This window comes from Leishmania donovani, chromosome 30 (genome assembly GCF_000227135.1).
Source record: "Leishmania donovani BPK282A1 complete genome, chromosome 30".
Classification (NCBI taxonomy): domain Eukaryota; phylum Euglenozoa; class Kinetoplastea; order Trypanosomatida; family Trypanosomatidae; genus Leishmania; species Leishmania donovani.
In genome coordinates, this window is record NC_018257.1 from 289,549 (window position 1) to 307,462 (window position 17,914).

The following is a 17,914-nucleotide window of genomic DNA, read 5'->3' on the forward strand; positions in this document are numbered from 1 at the left end:
ATGCACACAGTCACAGGCGCATACGGCTGGCGATGCCCTTGTATGAGAGACGCGTTTGATTCCTGCCGGTATGCAGCCCTCTCGGTGTCAGCGGCCCGACCGCACACACACACACACACACACACACCGCCCCCAGAAGTCGGATCGACTGAGGCGAGGGTGCCGACTCCCTCGACAGCCCTGGCGCAGCTTTGCTCCATCTCTCACACTGGCGAAGGAAAGGGGCTGTTCACGGATACATGGACGTCTTGTACGTTTTTTTTTTTTGTGCACAGCTCTCGCTCGATGTGTGGACGTGTGCATGCTTGTGTACGTCTTCTCTCGCTTCCTCCGTCGTTTCGCTGCTTCTGCTTTCCTTACTGGCGCGAGGGCAAAGAAGCGCACGTGAGCTCGGCGGCGGCCTTTGACACTCCAGCAACAACACACACACACACACACACACACACACACCAACGAGAGAAAATCGCGTCGCGTGTTGGCGAAGGCACATGTGCATGCATGCGTCTGTTTCCTTGCCCTCTTCTCCCTCTGTTGCTCAACGGGAAAAAGGGGCTGCGCCTTTCTCGCAGCTGAGAGTTTTCCTTCCCCTCTCTCCCCTAAGTAGCGATGATGCTTTTTCGGGATACCACCTCTTGCGTGCGCCGCTCCCCCCTCATTGCGATCATGGTGCCGTGGTACTCTTCAAGGCGCTGCGATTCTTTTCCGTCGTCTCTTCGTTATTCTCTCCGCATCACGCGCAGCGTTCTACTCTGCCTTTCCTGTCCCTGCCGTCTTCGCTCCCTTTTTTCGCGTCTTTTCCACATCGACGCCCGCGCACGTGCCACCGCGCTCCTCTCCACTCACGTGTACTCACATGAAACGTCCGTGGCATTGCTCGACGCACTGGATCCCCGCTTCGACGTGATACCGATATCCCGTGCATATCTTTATCTCCTTCGCTTGCCGCCGTTGTGTGCACCATACCACCCCCTTGCTTCTCTCTCTCGCGCAACCCATGCTGTGTTTCTTGTTGGCTAGTCGCACGCGGTCTCCCTTGCAGTTTCCTTCTCGCTCTTTTTCTCTTGCGCGAACCGACTCATGCTTCACGCATTCCCCAAAGAGACGTTTGGACACCCAAAGCAGCACCCCTCACTTCGATTGCCCCTCAAGCGCCTCATCTTCACGGTACTCTTCGTACGCGATTCTTTGCTCTTTATACGTGTGTGGCGGCATCGGCTGCTGCTTCCTTTGAGATCAACCGAAGGAAGTGGACACTCACGCACACGCACGCCACTAGTAGTAGTAGTCCAGTTGCTCTCTACTTCGGCGTTTCGTTTTCCTCGACCCTCCTCCGCAGCTTATAGAGGAGAGTCACCTGTATAGTCACACTAGCGGTGCGAAAAAAAAGACGAAGGAGAGACGCAACCACTCATACGCAAGCAGCTTCTCCCCTCTTCATAGTCGGAAACAGAGGCACAGACACGCACGGGCGCATCTTTCTGACCTCCAGCCTTCTATTTTCCAGCCCTCAGCTCTCCCCGTCGCTCAGCATTCGCCTCGTTTGCGTGTCGAACTGGTGTATTGCATGTACATTACGTCGGCGTGCTCCTTGTTGTGTGCCGCACGTGCCGACTGCTCCGTTGACGTCTTACATCTTTGCCTTTTCCGCCCACCCGCTCTTTTTTCTTTTGTATTCTCTTACCTCTTGCCACCCCGCATCCGCACAGCCGGTTCGAGTGCCCTACCCGCCCTTCTCTCTCTGTGCCTGCGCAAGCCAGCTTCAAGCGCGGGGTGCACATGTGAACCGTCGCCGACTCCTCACTTTCTCCCTACCTACCCAACCTTTTGTCTTGTAGCTTATTTTTGTGGCTCCCTGGTGCTACCCCCTCCCTCCTTTTCCTTCCTTCACGTACACATCTCTTTTTAGTGTATTGTACTTTTTCTGTACATTCGTCGTTGCGACGGTTTCGTAGGTGTGGCGCCACCTGTTTCTCCCTCTCTCTCACACAGACACACACACACACACACACACACACAGACACTCTTGCTTGCACTCGCTGCCTCTCTGGGCGTGTCTGCATGTGGCAGCTGCAATCGTACGCTACTGTGCGCATCTTTCTGCACCTCAACATCTTTTCCTCCTTTCTCTCCCTCCAGCTGTGCAGCAGAGCATCGTCGCCCTCCCACGCTAGTCTCTAGCTATTTTTTTTCTCTTTGTATTCTTTACCTCTCGTGCTGTGACACTCGTCAGGCTGAGGCGTGCACCTGCTTTCCCTTCCGCTTTTTGTACTCAATGGAGGACTCACCGCCACCACAGCCGCGTGAGGTGCACATCGACCTCTGCGGCATCGAAGGAGACGCGCCACAACCACCAGCGCCGCACTTCGAAACGCCGAACGGCACTGCGGCGGAGCCTCCGCGGGAGAAGTCGGAGGAAAGCTGTGATGCTGTCAAGGCGACACAGCACAGCTCACCCGCCGCTGCGCCTAGCCTGACGGCAAGCCATAATGGCGGCAACAGTACCAACGACAGCCCGCAACAATCCATCGCCAGGACGCGGCTGTTGACTGCCTGCGGCGACGCAAACGGCGCTCCACCTGGGGACTCTCGTCCCTCGCTCGAGGTGATAGCGGCTTCCTCCGCGATCCCAGTGCGCGGGCATGACTCCATCCGTCCTTCCTACTTGTTGAAATCACCGCACCACGGCGCGACTAACGGCAACGCGGCCGCAGCAGCCAACGGCGAGCAGGCGACTGCCGAGTGCGACGTGGGCGGCGCCACAAGAAGTCGGTCGGAGATGGCGCTTCATCGTTCCGCTTCGCAAGCTCGCCGCCGCCAGGTCTCCACGCCGGTGCTAGCTCGCAGCTCGACCTCCAACTCGCAGTTCCCTTTTAAGACGGCGCTGCCTGTTTCTCCAGAGCCTCCCGAGGAGGCCGGGACGCTGGCAACCAGCACACAAGAGGATGTGAAGCGCTACGTGCACGCGGTAATGGAGCATCACACGGCTATGCTGGCCGCGTGGGACAAGCGCGTCTATGTCGCGGAGGTGTATCGAGACAAGCCGCTGCGAACTGGTGGTCGGCCTGCGCCTGTGCGGCCGCAGGATCGTGGCTTTCTCGAGCGCGTCGAGCAAAACCTTGACAGCTACCTCCGGCAGCTGGAGTTTGCTAAGTCTCTGCTGGCGCAGTCACACGAGGCGGTGCCGCCAACAAAGTCGGGACAGAAAAGCGACGTCAAGGCTTGGCAAGGCTACTGCAGCCGCCTCTACTTTACACTAAGCGACCTCACCGTGGAGGAGAACCTAATACGCCTTCGGATGAGCAGGGTACTTCGTGTAGGGCATCAGGGCTTCAAGGAATCGATGTCTTCCCGCACTGCCTCTCCATGGGGGTCTAGAGCGCGTGGCATGCGCTCGTACAGTCGTGAGAGCACAAGCGCGCGTGCGAGCTCGAGGCCTGCATCGCGCGGATCATCAAAGCCTGCCACACCGCGACAGAAGCCACGGGCGGCAAGCGTGAGTCGGCGCGGCCGCTCTGCGCAATCGGCCGGTAGCACGCATTCAGCAGCTGCGGCGGGTGCAGAGGTCTCGTGCCCGAGCACGCCAATAGGAACTAACGGTTCTCCTTCCTCGCACTCTCGGCATGCGGCGCCGAGTAGTGTGGTGCGGCGCGGCAACGGTGTCATTAGGCCGGGACACAGCAGCGCCCCCAGCCCTGCTCAAGCGAGTGCTGTTTCAGTCGATCAGCCGCGCCACCCAGGGCGGTATGGCGGCCATAGCGCTTACCACACGGCTAAGTCGCACACAGCACTGTCCTCAGCACCCGCGCTCACCCTGGCGCGACAGCGGCGGTTGCTGATCGCCCTCCATCCTGACACGGTGTTGCCGCAGCCGTCGTGCACTGGCAACACGTACGACAGCCAAACTCCCTACGGTCGCCTTTCACCGCAACGCCGCACCGTCTCTCCCGCCTTCGCGCACAGCTTTGATCGCTCCGTGGCTCTACTGCCGGAACTCAACGACGACGACGCAGAGTCGCACAGTGCCGCCCCTTCGTGTAGATCTCTGGAGCGGTCGTCTGCTCACCGGCCCGCCGGTGCGCCCCCACAGCTTCGCACTTACTCCTCTCCACGGGGAACTAACGTCGCAAGGGCGGCGACTTCCAGCGCACTAGCGCTGCACCCTCTTCGGCACCGGCAGCTGCTCGAGAAGATTGAGCGCTACGAAAAGAACGCGGCCGCCCTGCAGCCCAGCGACCTGCAGCTTGCGCGGGCGTGCTTCTACGAGCTCTACGGGGAGCCGATGGGGTTGCATCAATACTGTCAGTGGATCGATGATGTCGCCATCAAGATCCTGCGTGGGGCGTGACGTGCGCGCGTATTCCTTAATCTTATTGTGACTAGTGCAGAGACGCAAGAATCACGATGAACTGCCCTGAAGAGTCACCGCATGGCGACGATGTAGCGGCTCTAGCAGCGATCGTAGATGACGGGGAGCTGATCCGCGAAGGTTTCGGTTGAAGCAGTCGATGTGCAGCGGCGCTACTGCGTTATCGTAGGCGGTGGAGCACAAGACTGGAATGTGGACATTTTCGCAGGAATGTGTCTCGCAGACCGGGCCAGAGAAGGTGTGGTGTGTGGTGAGGGACTTTTGTTTGTGTATGTAGCTGTGCGTATAGGCGTGCTTGCGAGTGCGCGCACAGGGCGCGCAGCAGAGCTGAGGGCACCGCACAAAGACATCAGAGGGGTGGACGAAACAAGCACTCGATCGAAGAGCGCCCGCATACAACTTATGGTTGGGTGAGGGTGAGGTTCTGGTTGAGAGGTAGAAGGAGCGATGCGATGGACTCTCTCTGTGTGTGTGTGTATGCGACATGAGGTGCTGCGTGCGACTTCTTTTTTCTGCTTTCTTTGGTGGATTGTGCTTCCCCTCCTCTCATCGCTTTCTTTTTTTCGCCTCTCCAATGGCGTTGTAGCGGTCGCCCGCCTGCTGCGTCGCTCGTGTCTCTCGCGCTACGGTCTCTCGTCCCTCTCCCGCCTCCCGCGCGCTCTCTCTGGCTGCCTTGTTTTGTTTCCCATCTCTCTTTCTTTTCGTCTTCACGCGCTTTTTTTCCTTTCTATTTCTGGATTCGTAAATGTCTGTATATCTGGCGCGCACGCGTTCGCGAGTCGGTGAAATACATGGCGGTAGCGATGCTGGCACGGCTGATGGGCTACGCGAACGGTGACGACGACCATGACGTTTCTGTCTTCTTTAGTTTTTCATTGAATTGCCGTGTTCAGCTTTGGGCGCGAATGGCTCGTCTTTTGTCCGTGCGTCAGCCAGTGTATATATGTATATCTGCGCGCCTTGTGCGCATACGTGTGCGAGTGTGTGTGTGTGTGCGCTCGCATTTTTTGCTGGTTTTTTCCCGAGTGCCCAGAAAGCCTCCCTCCCTCCCTCCTTCTGCCGACAGCACTCCACTGCCAGCTCAGGCGCCGGCGCTGTCAGTTGTCGTTTGTTTTCCTTTGGCAGGCACCTTTGGCGGTGCTGCGGGGGCCCCCACGTGCAGTTCCACTCTTTTCCGTTGCCTGGCTTTACGGTCTTTGTCTTTCATATGTGGATGTGTGTTCCATATGCAGCAGCCCCTTTCCACGCCCCTCCCGCCGCCACAATCTTCCCTCCTTTTCTTTCACACACGTACGCACGTACACACGTGACAAAAAGACGAAGACCCTTATCTCATACCCGTAAAGGCGCAGCGCCGCTGCTGTGTGCAGGTGCACTCACGCATGGGTGGGGGCAAGACACCCAAGTAACACATTCAAGTTTAAGTAGACACACCGTAATTACACCACCTCCCACCGCTCTTCTACTTTGCGCGTGACTCACTCCTGGAAGACTTGGTGCTGATGGCATCGATAATAGTACACACACACACACACAATGGGTGCAACCTGCTCTGTTGGCGATATGAGACCCTCGATTTTTCACTATTTCGAGTCACGCCGTTCTGCCGTATGCCTCTGCAAGGAGGAAGGTGGTGGTGAGAAGGGACTCGCCTTTCAACATCAGCGGCGCAACTGCTGTTCCATCGGTGTGTGTGTGTGTCAAAAGACATGTGTGCTGTGTGTGGCTGTTTATGTAGTTATCTATCACGAATTTCCTCTGCTCGCACTTTTTCCCTATTGCCTGTGCAGGTTTTCTCGCTGCTTTGTGGTGACGGTGGCTAAAGAAGCACCGCCACCACCACCATCAGTCCGCCGTTGCGCAGGTAGTGCAGTCGGAGCTGCACCACATATCCATGTCTGCGTGTGTCCGTGCGTGCCTATGTGTGCGTGAAAGTGGATGACGTTGCAGCTCATCCTGCGTCTTTTTCACGCCCACTGAAGCATCTACAACTTCTGCCTTCTCCACCTTCGCGCGTTCCGCTCTCCTTGTTGTTTTCGCACTGCAGGTTTATCACCACGCTGCTTTATCTCGGTCGCTCACACACACGGACCCGCACGCCATCACCTTCCCCTCTGCGCCTCTTGTGCATGACTGTGAATCTTAGGGAGGAGGGCGTGCACCCAAGGACACAGGAGCATTTTATTTTTCTTGAGATCAGCAAGCAGCGGGGGGAGGGCACTAGCAGCGGCCATACGCCGAGCCTGCACTTTTTCGGCTTGCTCCATCTGCTCCCCCGCTGCTTTGGCCGACTTTTCGATGGGGGCCGTCTCTCTCTCTCTCTCGAATTCTTCGTTTACTTCCAGGCTGTCTGAGGTGTTTTTTTTTTTCGTGCGACGTGAGACGAAATTGAATCACCCACACACACACACACGCAGCGTGGCTCGCGCGCGTGCTTTAGTTCTTCTGTATCTTCCGCTTGGCCTCTGTGCTACGCCGCTTTCCCTCGAGTCCTTCCATCCACCCCCTTTACGGTCGGCCTCGACTTGCCTCGCAGCTCCCTAAGTGTTTGTGGGAAGGACTCGCATTTCACGCCTTGAAGATGAGCCAATTTGTGTTCAACGGCAGCAGTCGCATGCGCAACATGAAGCTGGCGCGCGACCATCACAAGACGCGGAACAGCATCATCGAAGATGCACAACGACTGCGACTTCAGAGAGAGGAGGAGGCGCGCCGCATGCGCGCCGTCCGGCGGCTGCAACGTGCCATTCGCCAGTGGCTTGCTTGTCAGGCGATGGTGCGTTTGGCGTTGAGTGACCTGGATAGCTTGTCATCGGACGTGAAGCGAATTCTACTGTCGACGTCTTCTGCGGGCTTCTCTTCCGCTGTTCACACGACTGCCGCCCCGAGCCAGACAGAGCAGCTCACGGCACGCCTACACACGGCGTGCTGGTGCCTCTCGTATGTGCGCCGCCACCAGTCACATATTCCGCTGCGCCTCGATGCGCCTTTCCGAGCTGCAGCAAAGAACGACTGCAGCACAGAGACGGTATTAGGTGATGCGGGCTCAGGCATACCTGGGACGACTGGCCTAGGCGCTACTGCCGCGGCTCACCAGCGTGTCACTCTTTCCTCTCCTCATACCTCCTCGGTGTCGTCCCTCGGAGAGCTGCGCGCGTACCGGCAGCGGGTCTTCTGGCACTACAGCGAATGCCTTTACACAGCTCTCAGCGAAAGCATCAACCGCGGCGCGGAGGGTGAGGACACGGCTGATGAGGACACCATCGCATTTCATGCCGATGCCGCCACTGAGGCAGCCGCAGTCAATCGGCCAGCCGATCCGCTGTCGCTGTCGTGGCCTTCTTTTCTCGCTTCTTTGCCCACCAAAGATGTGGTCCTTCTCCTCTGCGTGCTGTTGCAGCAACTCTCGCGTGTGGCGCCGTCGATGCCGGGCAGCCACGCATCGCCATCCAGCAGCGCATCTTTGGTAAAGCGACTGGCACGGTATCTTGTGGCTGTCATCGTCACACACAACGCTGCGTTCGCACGTACACTCAACGAGGAGCCGACACCTCGCAGAAGCCACGAAGGTCTTGAGATGTCAGCGACGGCGGTGACTTCACCGTCATTGGCTGCAGCGGCGTCTTTTGATCGGTGGCCGGCGGTACATGCCTTGACCGTGACACTCAGTTTTCTAGGCCAGGAGACGGTGGCGCATCCGGTGAGCGTGCGCTCGCAGTGCAGGGAGCTACTGCAGCCACTTGTCGCGGCGTTCCCGCCCCTTTCTCAGGCTGAAGCCGGCGGGTACAGCCCACTGTCGCCGCCTACGGGCTCCTTTGCGCAGGTGTGCTGGCAATGTATGTGCGCTCCCTACGCCGGAGAGGAGTCCCAGCGACTCACCTCCAACTCTCTGGCGGTGCTGCTCGGCGCTGCTGATACAGCCGCGGAGGGGCCCGCGCGTGGCGGCTGCGACGTGGTGGATACGTGCTTTACGATGCTTGTTGCGGAGTGCTACAGACGGACTGCCATGAACACGGAGCTGACGGCGTGCGATGGCGTAAGTGGGCTTCGAGGTGGGGAGCTGCGTGCTCGTGTACTTGGGCGCCTTGTGCGGTTGCTGCCGCGTATCCACCAGCTCGTGGAGGCAACATCGTGCGCTGCAGCTGCGTCGCCGTCGCCCTTAACTGCCTGCACGGATGTGGTGAAGTGGTACTTGCTCAGCGTCAGCTGCCTGAGCGAGCGACTGTGCCGCGAGGATTTCTTTATTGAGGGCATTCTGGCAGATCACTACGCCTACAACACCGGCCGGCGGCAGCAGCGCCGCACGATGGATGGGAAGGACGATGCCGAGGGTGTCGATGAATCGTCGCACAGTCAATACCGCCTGCTTACCTCGTACCTGTTCAGCGCCGAGGGTGGCCTGCAACTGCTCCAACTCCTCACCGTGCAGGATGAGCGGTGTGAGAAACTGCGCCTGATGTCGCTGCAGAAGCCCACCGTGGAGGCACCCACCGATACCGGCGCGCCGCCAACGGTGGACGACGGCGGCAACGAGGAGGGCGACTTGGCAGCAGCTGCATCGCTGGCGAATACGACGTCCTTCATGGATGCTGGCGCTGCCGCTCAGTGGCCGTCGTCTGCCTCGATGCAGCAGAGCCCACTCGAGATTCTGTGCAACGTGTTTGCGTGGCCCATCTTCACATTCTCGAAGCCGAGATACAGCCGCTATCAACAGGAGACGCTGGCGCTGTACGCAAAGCTGGTGCGCACTCCGCAGCTGCTGCGTCGCCTTTGGAGTTTGTACTGGCAGAGCTGCGAGGGGCTGCGGGCTGTGCTGCCGCCCGGCGAGGCTTTGCAGAGGCTGTGCCAGCCACCGGCGTGGGGTGCACAGGAGCAGGAGGAGCAGCCGGCCCTCGCCGGCGAGGAGCGGTCTAGACGCCGCCGCGTGCCCGCGGCTGCCCACCCCGGGCCCGCCCTCATTTCCCTCCCGCGGCTGCCAACGTGGGAGACACATCCGCGTTACCCTCTCGCTTTCTATGACCCTCACGCGTCGCTCTCCATCTTTTTCTTCACCCTGCTGGCATACTATGTGAACGTGTGCGACTTCGCCGATGAGCTGCGTCGCGGTGGCGAGGCGGCGGTGCTGTCTACAGAGGAGTCGTGGGCGTTGGTGCTCGCGCTGAAGGAGATTGTGCACCGGTCACACATGTACGGCGTCGTACCGGACTCCAACGGCGAGGCTGTTGCTCACGCGGCCTGCCTGCTGCTCTCCCGCCTACACACGGTGGACGAGGCGGACCCGTTTGTGCCTGCCGCGGCGACCGGTCTGTGGATGTCCGTCAGCGCCGTCGCTGCCGAGGCAGCAGTGGGTTTGTTGTTTCGCACTTGGGATGCGGCGAGCGCCGCCGTGGTGGATGAGGAGGATGCCGCAGAGGCAGGGGAGGCAGAGCTTGACGGCGCCAGCGTCGCAACCGGAGAGCGAAGCGTTGTGGGCGGCGTAATGTCGAGCACCACCGCCGGTGTCGCGACCACGTCGGTGGCCCACGTGCGTCTTCCCGGCGACGACGTCGCCTTTCACGGCAGCGCGCAGTGGAAACAGGCGACTCGGTACGCAAAGATGCTCGTGCACACACCGTTCCTGTTCCCTTTTGCCGCTCGCGCACTGCTCCTCTCGGCGCTGCTCGTGGAGACGGACCACCACTGGACGCCGCCGAGCGAGCGGCGGGTGGTGGTGCAGCGCGGACGCACTTTCATAGACGCCTTTGACCTTTTCCACGACAAGCCGCTCAGCAACGACATGCTCAACATCCGCTTCATCGCCGACGACGGCACGCTCGAGGCCGGGTACGGCCGCGGTGTGTACCGAGAGTGTATCGTGTCACTGTGCAAGGAGGGGTTTGCGGCTGAATACGGCCTGTTTCGCCAGACCCCAGACGGCTATGTGTACCCGAACTCCTTCAGCGCCGTGGCGACCAGTGACCCGCAGCATCTTTTGAAGATCCGCTTCTTGGGGGCAATGGTGGGTCGCGCGCTGCGCGACGGTGTGTTGCAAGACGTGCCGTTCGCCCTTCACTTTCGCAACTCCATCTTGGGCCGCCGCAACACCCTCAGCAACCTCAAGAGCTTCGACGCGGAGCTCTATCACCAGCTTATGTCCCTCACGCAGCTTAGCGAGGAAGAGCTGGAGGCGGTTGGACTGACCTTTGTCTACACAGTGAACGCGCTGGGCATCACAAGGGAGGTAGAGCTGGTGCCTGACGGGGCGAAGATGCACGTGACACCGCGCAACTGCCTCTTTTACGTGCACCTCGTCGCCGACTTTAAGCTCAACCGCGAGGCCGCCGAGCAGACGCGCGCGTTTTGCACCGGGCTTCACTCTGTAATTGACACGAACCGTCTTCGCTTGTTCGACAGTAACGAGGTCGGCAAGCTCTTCGGCGGCGATGAGACGGGGCAGATCGACTTGGAGGACTGGAAGGCGAATACAGTGTACGACAAGCCGGAGGACGTGAACGCACCGCAGGTGCGGCTCTTCTGGGACGTTGTGGAGTCTCTCACGCGCGCGCAGCAGCGACAGCTGCTGAAGTTTGTGACGTCCATGACTCGGCCGCCGCTGCTCGGCTTCCGTTTCCTGGCGCCTCCCTTTAAGGTTCAGCTGCTGGCGATGAATGCGTCCGGGCCCGATCATCTGCCCTCGGCGGCAACGTGCTTCTCTACCTTAAAGCTACCACCGTACCGTGACTACGCGACGGCTCGAGCGAAGATTGTTGCTGCCATTGAAGAAACCGGTACCTTCGAGTTCAGCTGAGCAGCGAGGCGCTATAGCGCGCCTCGGTGGGCCTCGTGCCGCAGCACGCACGAAAAGAGGTATCGCGAGGGCGCCGCGGATCGGGGTGGGATGCTGGGTGTCTTGGCAGGTCGATGGAGTCAATGCGACCGGTAAAAGCCGCTATTACCCCTCCCATGCACGCATCTTCTCCCCCTCTTCTCTCTCAGAATGTGTGTGTGTGTGCGTGGCTGTCTGTCCAGGTCCGGTGTTGTTTGAAGCGCTTATTTGCCACCTTATGTATGCGTCTGTGTGTGCCCGCGCGTTCTCTGTCTCTGCGTATGTGCGCGCATTCTTGTGCTCGTGCCTCGATGCACATTACCACTGATCCGACAAACGATTTGAAGTACCGATAAGGACATCGAGAAATGGAAGGCCTGGGAGAGGGTGCAGGCAGTCCACGCGCAGTCCCAGCGGCGTATAGGACGAACGAGGGCAAAACACCGTCTGTGGCATTGGGCCAGGCCCTCTCTCTCTTTCCCACCCCTCCTTTCCTCATCCCCTGCCACCAGTGAATGTGTGGGTGAAGGCGATCTCTCCCGCCGAGTCGAAGGTGCATCATCGCCGCTTACCTCTCTGGCACTGCAGCGTGCTGTAGTCCCCAGTATTGTTTGTGCTTGCGTTCAAGGCAAACGGTGCGCGTCTGTGGGGTGGGAGCGAGAGATGTGTGCACTCCTGCTGCACTGAACCTCGCAAATACAAGCAGGACAAAACGAAGGAGCCCCCCTTCCCCGATCCTATGAACGGCAGCCATCGTTGCCGTCACTTTCGCTGGCTCCTGACAGCGTAGGATCCACGACCGCCGCCATGTGTGCACAGCACTCTCGCACACACGCACACACACGCAGAGACACACACTCGGGCACCAACGTGTCCGGGCTTGTGCCATGCCCGTTTTTCCTGCGATCGCCCTCCCTCATCTCTCTCAAAGCACATGGTCCCTTCCTCAACCCACTCTTTACTCTCTCTACCTCTCATTGGACGCGTGGGACACACCAGCTCCAGCATACACTCACGCACAGCCTCGCTCGCACGGACCCACAAGCGAAGGAAACGGACTGCGGTGCCCTGGAGAAGCGAGTGGAGTCGTCTCCGAGAGCATCTCTTTGCTGCTTCCTTTTCTCTAGTGCGCATGTGTTTGTGTGTGGGGTTGTGGGTGTCATCGGCGCTACCAGCACTCATCCTCCACGGCTCCATCAGCCTCTTCTCCGGTCTGGGGGCAGCGGCTTGATCAAGCAAGCAAGAACTCTGTCGCACCACGCACACCCACACGCTAGAGAGTGGGCGGCGGTAAGGCGCCCACGTACCTGGTCCTGGCAAGTACTCGCGATTCTTCACGTGCATGGGGTTGGGCAGCGCGGGTTGCGTGTCCCTTGTCGACTTTTCGGCACACTATCGCCGCAGGCGCACGCGCACAGGGTCGAGCAGTCATGTTTCGTCGCTCACTCGCCGCCTATGGCAGCTATCTGTTGAACCAACGACTCATCGCGGATTGGTGGCAGGCAGGCCACCGCGAGGAGGTGCACCAGGCAGCCAAGGCGCGGCTAAGCGCGGCCCTGGAAGAGGTCGAGCAGCGGTCGTCGTCCGCGGCACAATCATCGACGGCTTGTGTGGATGACGAGAGCGACCCCTCATTTTCGCCTTCGGGTTCGTGCGAGTACGCGGATGCGCCGCATCGTTCTCCGCCGCTCAGTCTGTATGAGGCCAACGCCCTTGTCGCGACTTTTGTGAGCAGCCACAACACGCAGGACTTGAGTGCTACACTCCAGTACATTCGTGAGCAGCTCGGGGAGGAGCTCACCGCCTATCATTTCCACTCGCTGCTGCGCACATTCAACTACCACCATGACGCAGCTAATGCGCTTCAGGTGCTGGAGGTGATGGTACACAGCGGCACGACGACACTGGAGACGTACGCCCGCATGGTTGACTGTGCGCACTGCCTGTGCCCGCCTGATGTGGAGGCCCGTCTGTTGCAACTTGTTGCCCTGGCGCAGGAAGCGTTCGGGACCCACGTAATGGAAGACGAAGCCGGCACCGAGGGCGGGACAGTGGCCGCGTACAGCTTTTCGGGAGAAGGATTGCAGGCACGCCAGGCGGCTGCGGATCTTACGGGGGCCGGCTCGTCGCACCCCTCTGGTGAAACGGCAACGCCGCAGCCGGCGAGACCGCCCCGCAGTGCGCCTGTGCTTTCCTCTCTTCTTTACCACTGCTCCACCACGAGCCATCGGAGTACGGTTGCGTCGTGTGTTGTGATGGCGCTGTGGATACGTGCTTTCGGTGTGGAGTTGACGGACTGGGATGTGATGTCGGTGCTGAGCAGCGTGCTCACGCACCCCGACGAGTTTCCGCAATTCTGCGCTATGTTCGGCTGCTTCGATGCGTACAAGCGGGGCACCGTGAGCGTGCAGGCAGTGGTGGAGCGACTGGCGCTACTTGGGGAGGTGGAGCGGTGTGGACCGCCGACGGCCAACGAGCTCGTGGACGAGCATGTTGAAAGCGATGACACAGGCAGCTTTGACGGAGACAAGGAAAAGGCCCGGGACAGCCGTGTGCCGGCTGGGCCGTCTGCCACGTCGACGTTGACATCTTTGGTGGGGGCGATGCAGGCGTCCCTCCGCGCCGCCGGTATCGATGCAGCTTCCAGAGTGGTTTCGCTACCCTTCGTTAATGCGCAGACCAACAGCATGGAGGAGTTGGTCGCTGCCACATTGCTGCCGCTCGCCCAAACGGGCGTTGGGCCACATCACTACAACGCCGGCCACCTCTTCCACGCCTTGAGTCTCGTACAAAGCAGTGTGGGGGACGACACCGGGGCCATTCAGCTACTGCAGCGCGCGGCCTGTGAGCAGCAGCGGTGCACCGTGGCACAGGAGGCCCTAGATATGACTGCCAACTCGCGAGCGTCGAAGGGACAGCCTGGTGAAGAGCTCGCCAGCTCTGCAGAGTCCTCGTCGTCGCTCGCGGTGACTTCTGCGTCCGCGCCTGCGTCAAGAGAGCCATACTGCGTCTCGGTCCATCATCTCTTAGACGTGGGCACGCTGCTGAGTCGCGTCAGCGCGACAACACTGCGTGACGTGCAGCGGCCCTTTCACGGTGCTTTGCGCCAGATGGTGGAGGAGCTCTCTGAAAAGCCGACGGAGAAGCCGTCTCCCACTTCCGCTTCTCCTCCATCCACTTGGCCGACCATGCTGGCGTCGTGTACACCGCCGGTGCCCTGCGCACGCGACTTGGTCACCGTGAGCAGCTACGAGACGCAGTTCATCCGGACCGTGTCCGAGGCGCGCGCGGTGCTCAGACGCGCGATCGACGCAGGCAACGCCACCGCTAGTAACGGACGTGTACCCCGCAGCACGCAGTTCATGTTTATGCAGCTCGCCCAGTGGTGCTGCCGCCATCCGCCGTGCAATCCAAAACTGACGCCGGAGGGGTTGGAGGAGCGGACCAAGTGGGGCCGGTATTTGGATGCCCGCGACACGTCGCTTGCCCTCTTCGGGTCTGCACGACAGTCTCGTGACTCGATGAAGCACCTCTTCTACAACAATAATCAGCTGCCTGAGCTGCGTAGCGAAGCCGTCATCGCGAAGGACTTTGCCGACGTACACGAGCTCTTCTTCGGCTCAGCCTCACCATCATCGTCGCTGTCACAGGCGGAGCTGCAGCTGTCTATGCGGCAGGCGCGCACCACCCTGCCGCACACTGGGAGTAGCGCCGCCATCGTGCCCCGATACCTCTGGGACTCGGCCGTCTACAACCCCTACCCGGCAGCTCAGCTGGCGATTAATACGTGTGAGTTTTCTAAGAGTCCTTGTGGCGAGGGGACTCAAAGCCCTTTCGCGCTGGCGGAAGTGCACCAAACCGATGCCACCCTTGGAAACGATGCCGAGGAGGACGTTGGCGACGCCGAGTTCTTCGTCGAGCTCTGGCACGCCTTGCTGGACAAGACCACCTCGGTTGGTAGCAACGAGGCTTGGTATCTGCAGAACACGGATATGTTTCTGCTGCTCGTCCGTTGCCTACTGCACCGACTGGACTGGGAGGCAGCCGCGCATCTGACGCGCAAGATGACACAGCACACAAACTACACCTACCTCATGGATCACGAGCTCACAACTATCTTTCGCGAGATCGGCGACCCTGCTGGTTGTCTGGCATTCAAGGTAGCGACGAAGCTGTTCGACGGCCGCATTACGAAGGACGGACAGACGAAACGGGAGAGGTTTCATCAGGAGCAGTTTAGCTGAGATCGAAAGAAAAGATGGGTATCCACATCAGTGAGAAGTAACTCTTCGATAGCGGCAGCGTAGAGGAGAGAAATGCGCCTCGCCCGAGCCCAGAGGAGGGGGCCGATTGCCTTCTGACACACACACACACCCACTCCCTCTCTGCACATCGCGCAGGCCCCACGCGTGGCGGTCTCTCCGTTTCTACTTCTCTGCCTCCGTGCATCCACCGCGGTGTCCTCGACGCGAAGAAAAGCGCAAGGCGAGAATTGCCCCGCTGCTTCGCGTTGCATTTTTTTCGATATATTTCTCCTTCGAGACACCGTGCCTTTTGTTGTGATGGACGTGCGTCACCTTTCGTGCATCAGTATTCGGCCGACGTCTCCGCAGTTATCGGAGCCGCCCTCCTTCCACCCAAGTTCTTCGATACAGAGGTGCCAGAGACTTTGGCAGAGCGCACGCATGTGCGTGTGTGCGTGTGGAGACGCACTTCTTAACGAGCTCGTTCTTGGTGACTTTTTTGTCTGTGTGCGTGTGCGTTGCCTATTGTACTCTCGCGCTCCCTCCTAGCCTCCCCTGCGTCCTCGGCCCCTCGTCTGCAGCCTCTCTCACCCTCCATCGCGCCCGCCTTCTCTTACCTCTGCTTTTCCATCCACCAGTCTCTGCTCGGAGGGGGGAGGGACGCCGGCAGGGGAGGCGGCAGAGGCTCGGAAAAAGATGGCACTCATACGCTTCGTAGAGAAAGGGACAGCGCCCCTGAAAGGGCACAGACCCACCGCCGTCACAAGCAGGTGGAGTATCACACTTCTTCGCGCGCAGACGAGTTGACGGCGAAAGGGAAACTGACGTGAGTGAGTTCTTGGGCGAAGAGGCGAAATGGGAGGAGTGGTAGCGGGTGGACCTTGCAACCATGCTTGCTTGTGTTTGACGAAGCCTGCAATACCCCCCTCCCCCCACAAACCCACACAGAAACACTCCATTCATGTGCCTGCGGTAGGAAGGGGTATGCATATGCCGAAAGAGTCACTTTGCCCCCCCCCCCTCATGTGTGTCAGCTGCAGACACGCATCCCTTTCCCATTCGAATCTCCTGCTTTCCTCCCCTCTCCGCGCCCACCTTTGTCTGCTTGTGTTCCCTTCATGGGTTGCCTCATTCCTCCCCCTTCTACACACACACACACGCTGACACATCGACTCACCTCTGCACATGACCCCTCCCCTAAAACGCCCACTTTTCCGTCGCCAGAATCAAGTACATAAAAAGACCAAGAAAGACAACATCGCTTTTCTTTGTTGTTTTGCGCATTTCTGTCGAAGCGGTGGCCGCCTTCACTTGTGCCCCCCTCCCTTCTTTCATCTCGTTTCTAACATCGTGTTCGTCCCCACCTTCGTGCGGAGTCGCCTCGCTCCTTCCCTCCCCAGACTCCCTCTCCCGCAGGCAGGCACCCACCCGTCTATACACGTGAGTCCCCTTCCATCTCCCATTACCATCCCAGCCGGGCGCTGCCGCCATGTCGCGCGTCACCCTGGCGCCGAAGCTGGAGGCGGTGACGGTTTACGGTGACCGCGCTCAGCTGACCTTCTCTGCGCCAGTGGTGCTCAAGCCCTCCGCGAGGGTTGTGGCGGTTGTGGAAAACATCGAGCAATGGGGCGATGTGGACTGGGCCACGCTTCAGGTGCGCATTGGCGAGGCGACGGACCCTGCTGTGGCTGCTGCGGTGCTGCTGCAGAATATCAGCCCCGTGCGTGAGACGGTGAGGCAGGACGTGCGCGCGGATGTGCAGCGGCAGAAGGACGTGATCAAGCGGATCGAGGAGGAGCAATGCGCGTGCGAGGAAGGCATTGCCGCACTGGAGGAGTCGTGCCAGCACCTTGAGCGGATCAAGTGCTTTGTCAGCTCCGCGGGCCGCGGTGACTGCGCTGTGCCGCCCGAGAGCGCGGGTCACCTGCAGGCGTACATGCAGGACCCTGTGAAGTGGGGCGCGATGGCGTCATTCTTTGCGACGCGGCGCGCCACGGCGCAGCGCGGGCTCGCGGAGCTGAGGACGAAGTTGGCGGATGTGGAGGAGCGACTTGAGGAGGCGCAGCAGCGGCTGAGCGACCTCGGCGGCGACAGCGGCGTTCGACTGCACACAAAGAGCGCGCTGGAGGCGACGCTTGTGGTGGGCGCAGGGGTCGTTAGCGGGACGAAGCTGATGGTGGAGCTGTCGTGCGTTGTCAGCGGTGCGGGGTGGTCGCCACTGTACGACCTGCGCGTGAACTACGCGGAGTCGAAGCTGGAGGTGCTCTACTCCGCGAACGTGCACCAGTGCACGTCGCTGGACTGGGAGAAGGTGCGGCTGCGACTGAGCACTGCAACGCCGCATGCTGGCGCCTCGCCGCCGCCGCTGTGGCCGCGCTGGACGATTTGGACGCGGCCGCCGGCGCCCGCGATGGGCGCGCTGCGCGGCGGGCCGCTGGCGCGCAGGAGAATGGGAGCGAACTCCATCTTCTTTACTGCGCCGAATACGAAGGAGAACTT

The 17,914-nt window shown here is 60.2% G+C and overlaps 4 protein-coding genes across 4 annotated transcripts; all 4 read left to right on the plus strand.

Moving 5' to 3' along the window:
• Positions 1-2,272: 2,272 nt before the first annotated feature.
• On the plus strand, positions 2,273-4,345 carry LDBPK_300960 (hypothetical protein, conserved; the record flags this gene model as incomplete). Its single annotated transcript, XM_003862761.1, has 1 exon — positions 2,273-4,345. The coding sequence occupies one exon, from the start codon at positions 2,273-2,275 to the stop codon at positions 4,343-4,345; it is 2,073 nt and encodes a 690-aa protein (XP_003862809.1).
• Positions 4,346-6,947: 2,602 nt separating this feature from the next.
• LDBPK_300970 (ubiquitin-protein ligase, putative) lies at positions 6,948-11,153 on the plus strand (the record flags this gene model as incomplete). The annotated part of the gene is made up of 1 exon (XM_003862762.1): positions 6,948-11,153. One exon carries the CDS (start codon positions 6,948-6,950, stop codon positions 11,151-11,153), a length of 4,206 nt encoding a protein of 1,401 aa, XP_003862810.1.
• Positions 11,154-12,601: 1,448 nt separating this feature from the next.
• Positions 12,602-15,415, plus strand: LDBPK_300980 (hypothetical protein, conserved; the record flags this gene model as incomplete). The annotated part of the gene is made up of 1 exon (XM_003862763.1): positions 12,602-15,415. The coding sequence occupies one exon, from the start codon at positions 12,602-12,604 to the stop codon at positions 15,413-15,415; it is 2,814 nt and encodes a 937-aa protein (XP_003862811.1).
• A 1,489-nt stretch (positions 15,416-16,904) lies between these two features.
• On the plus strand, positions 16,905-17,912 carry LDBPK_300990 (hypothetical protein, conserved; the record flags this gene model as incomplete). Its single annotated transcript, XM_003862764.1, has 1 exon — positions 16,905-17,912. A coding segment is annotated over one exon (1,008 nt), but the record flags the coding sequence as incomplete, so codon positions are not given.
• Between the last annotated feature and the right edge of the window lie 2 nt (positions 17,913-17,914).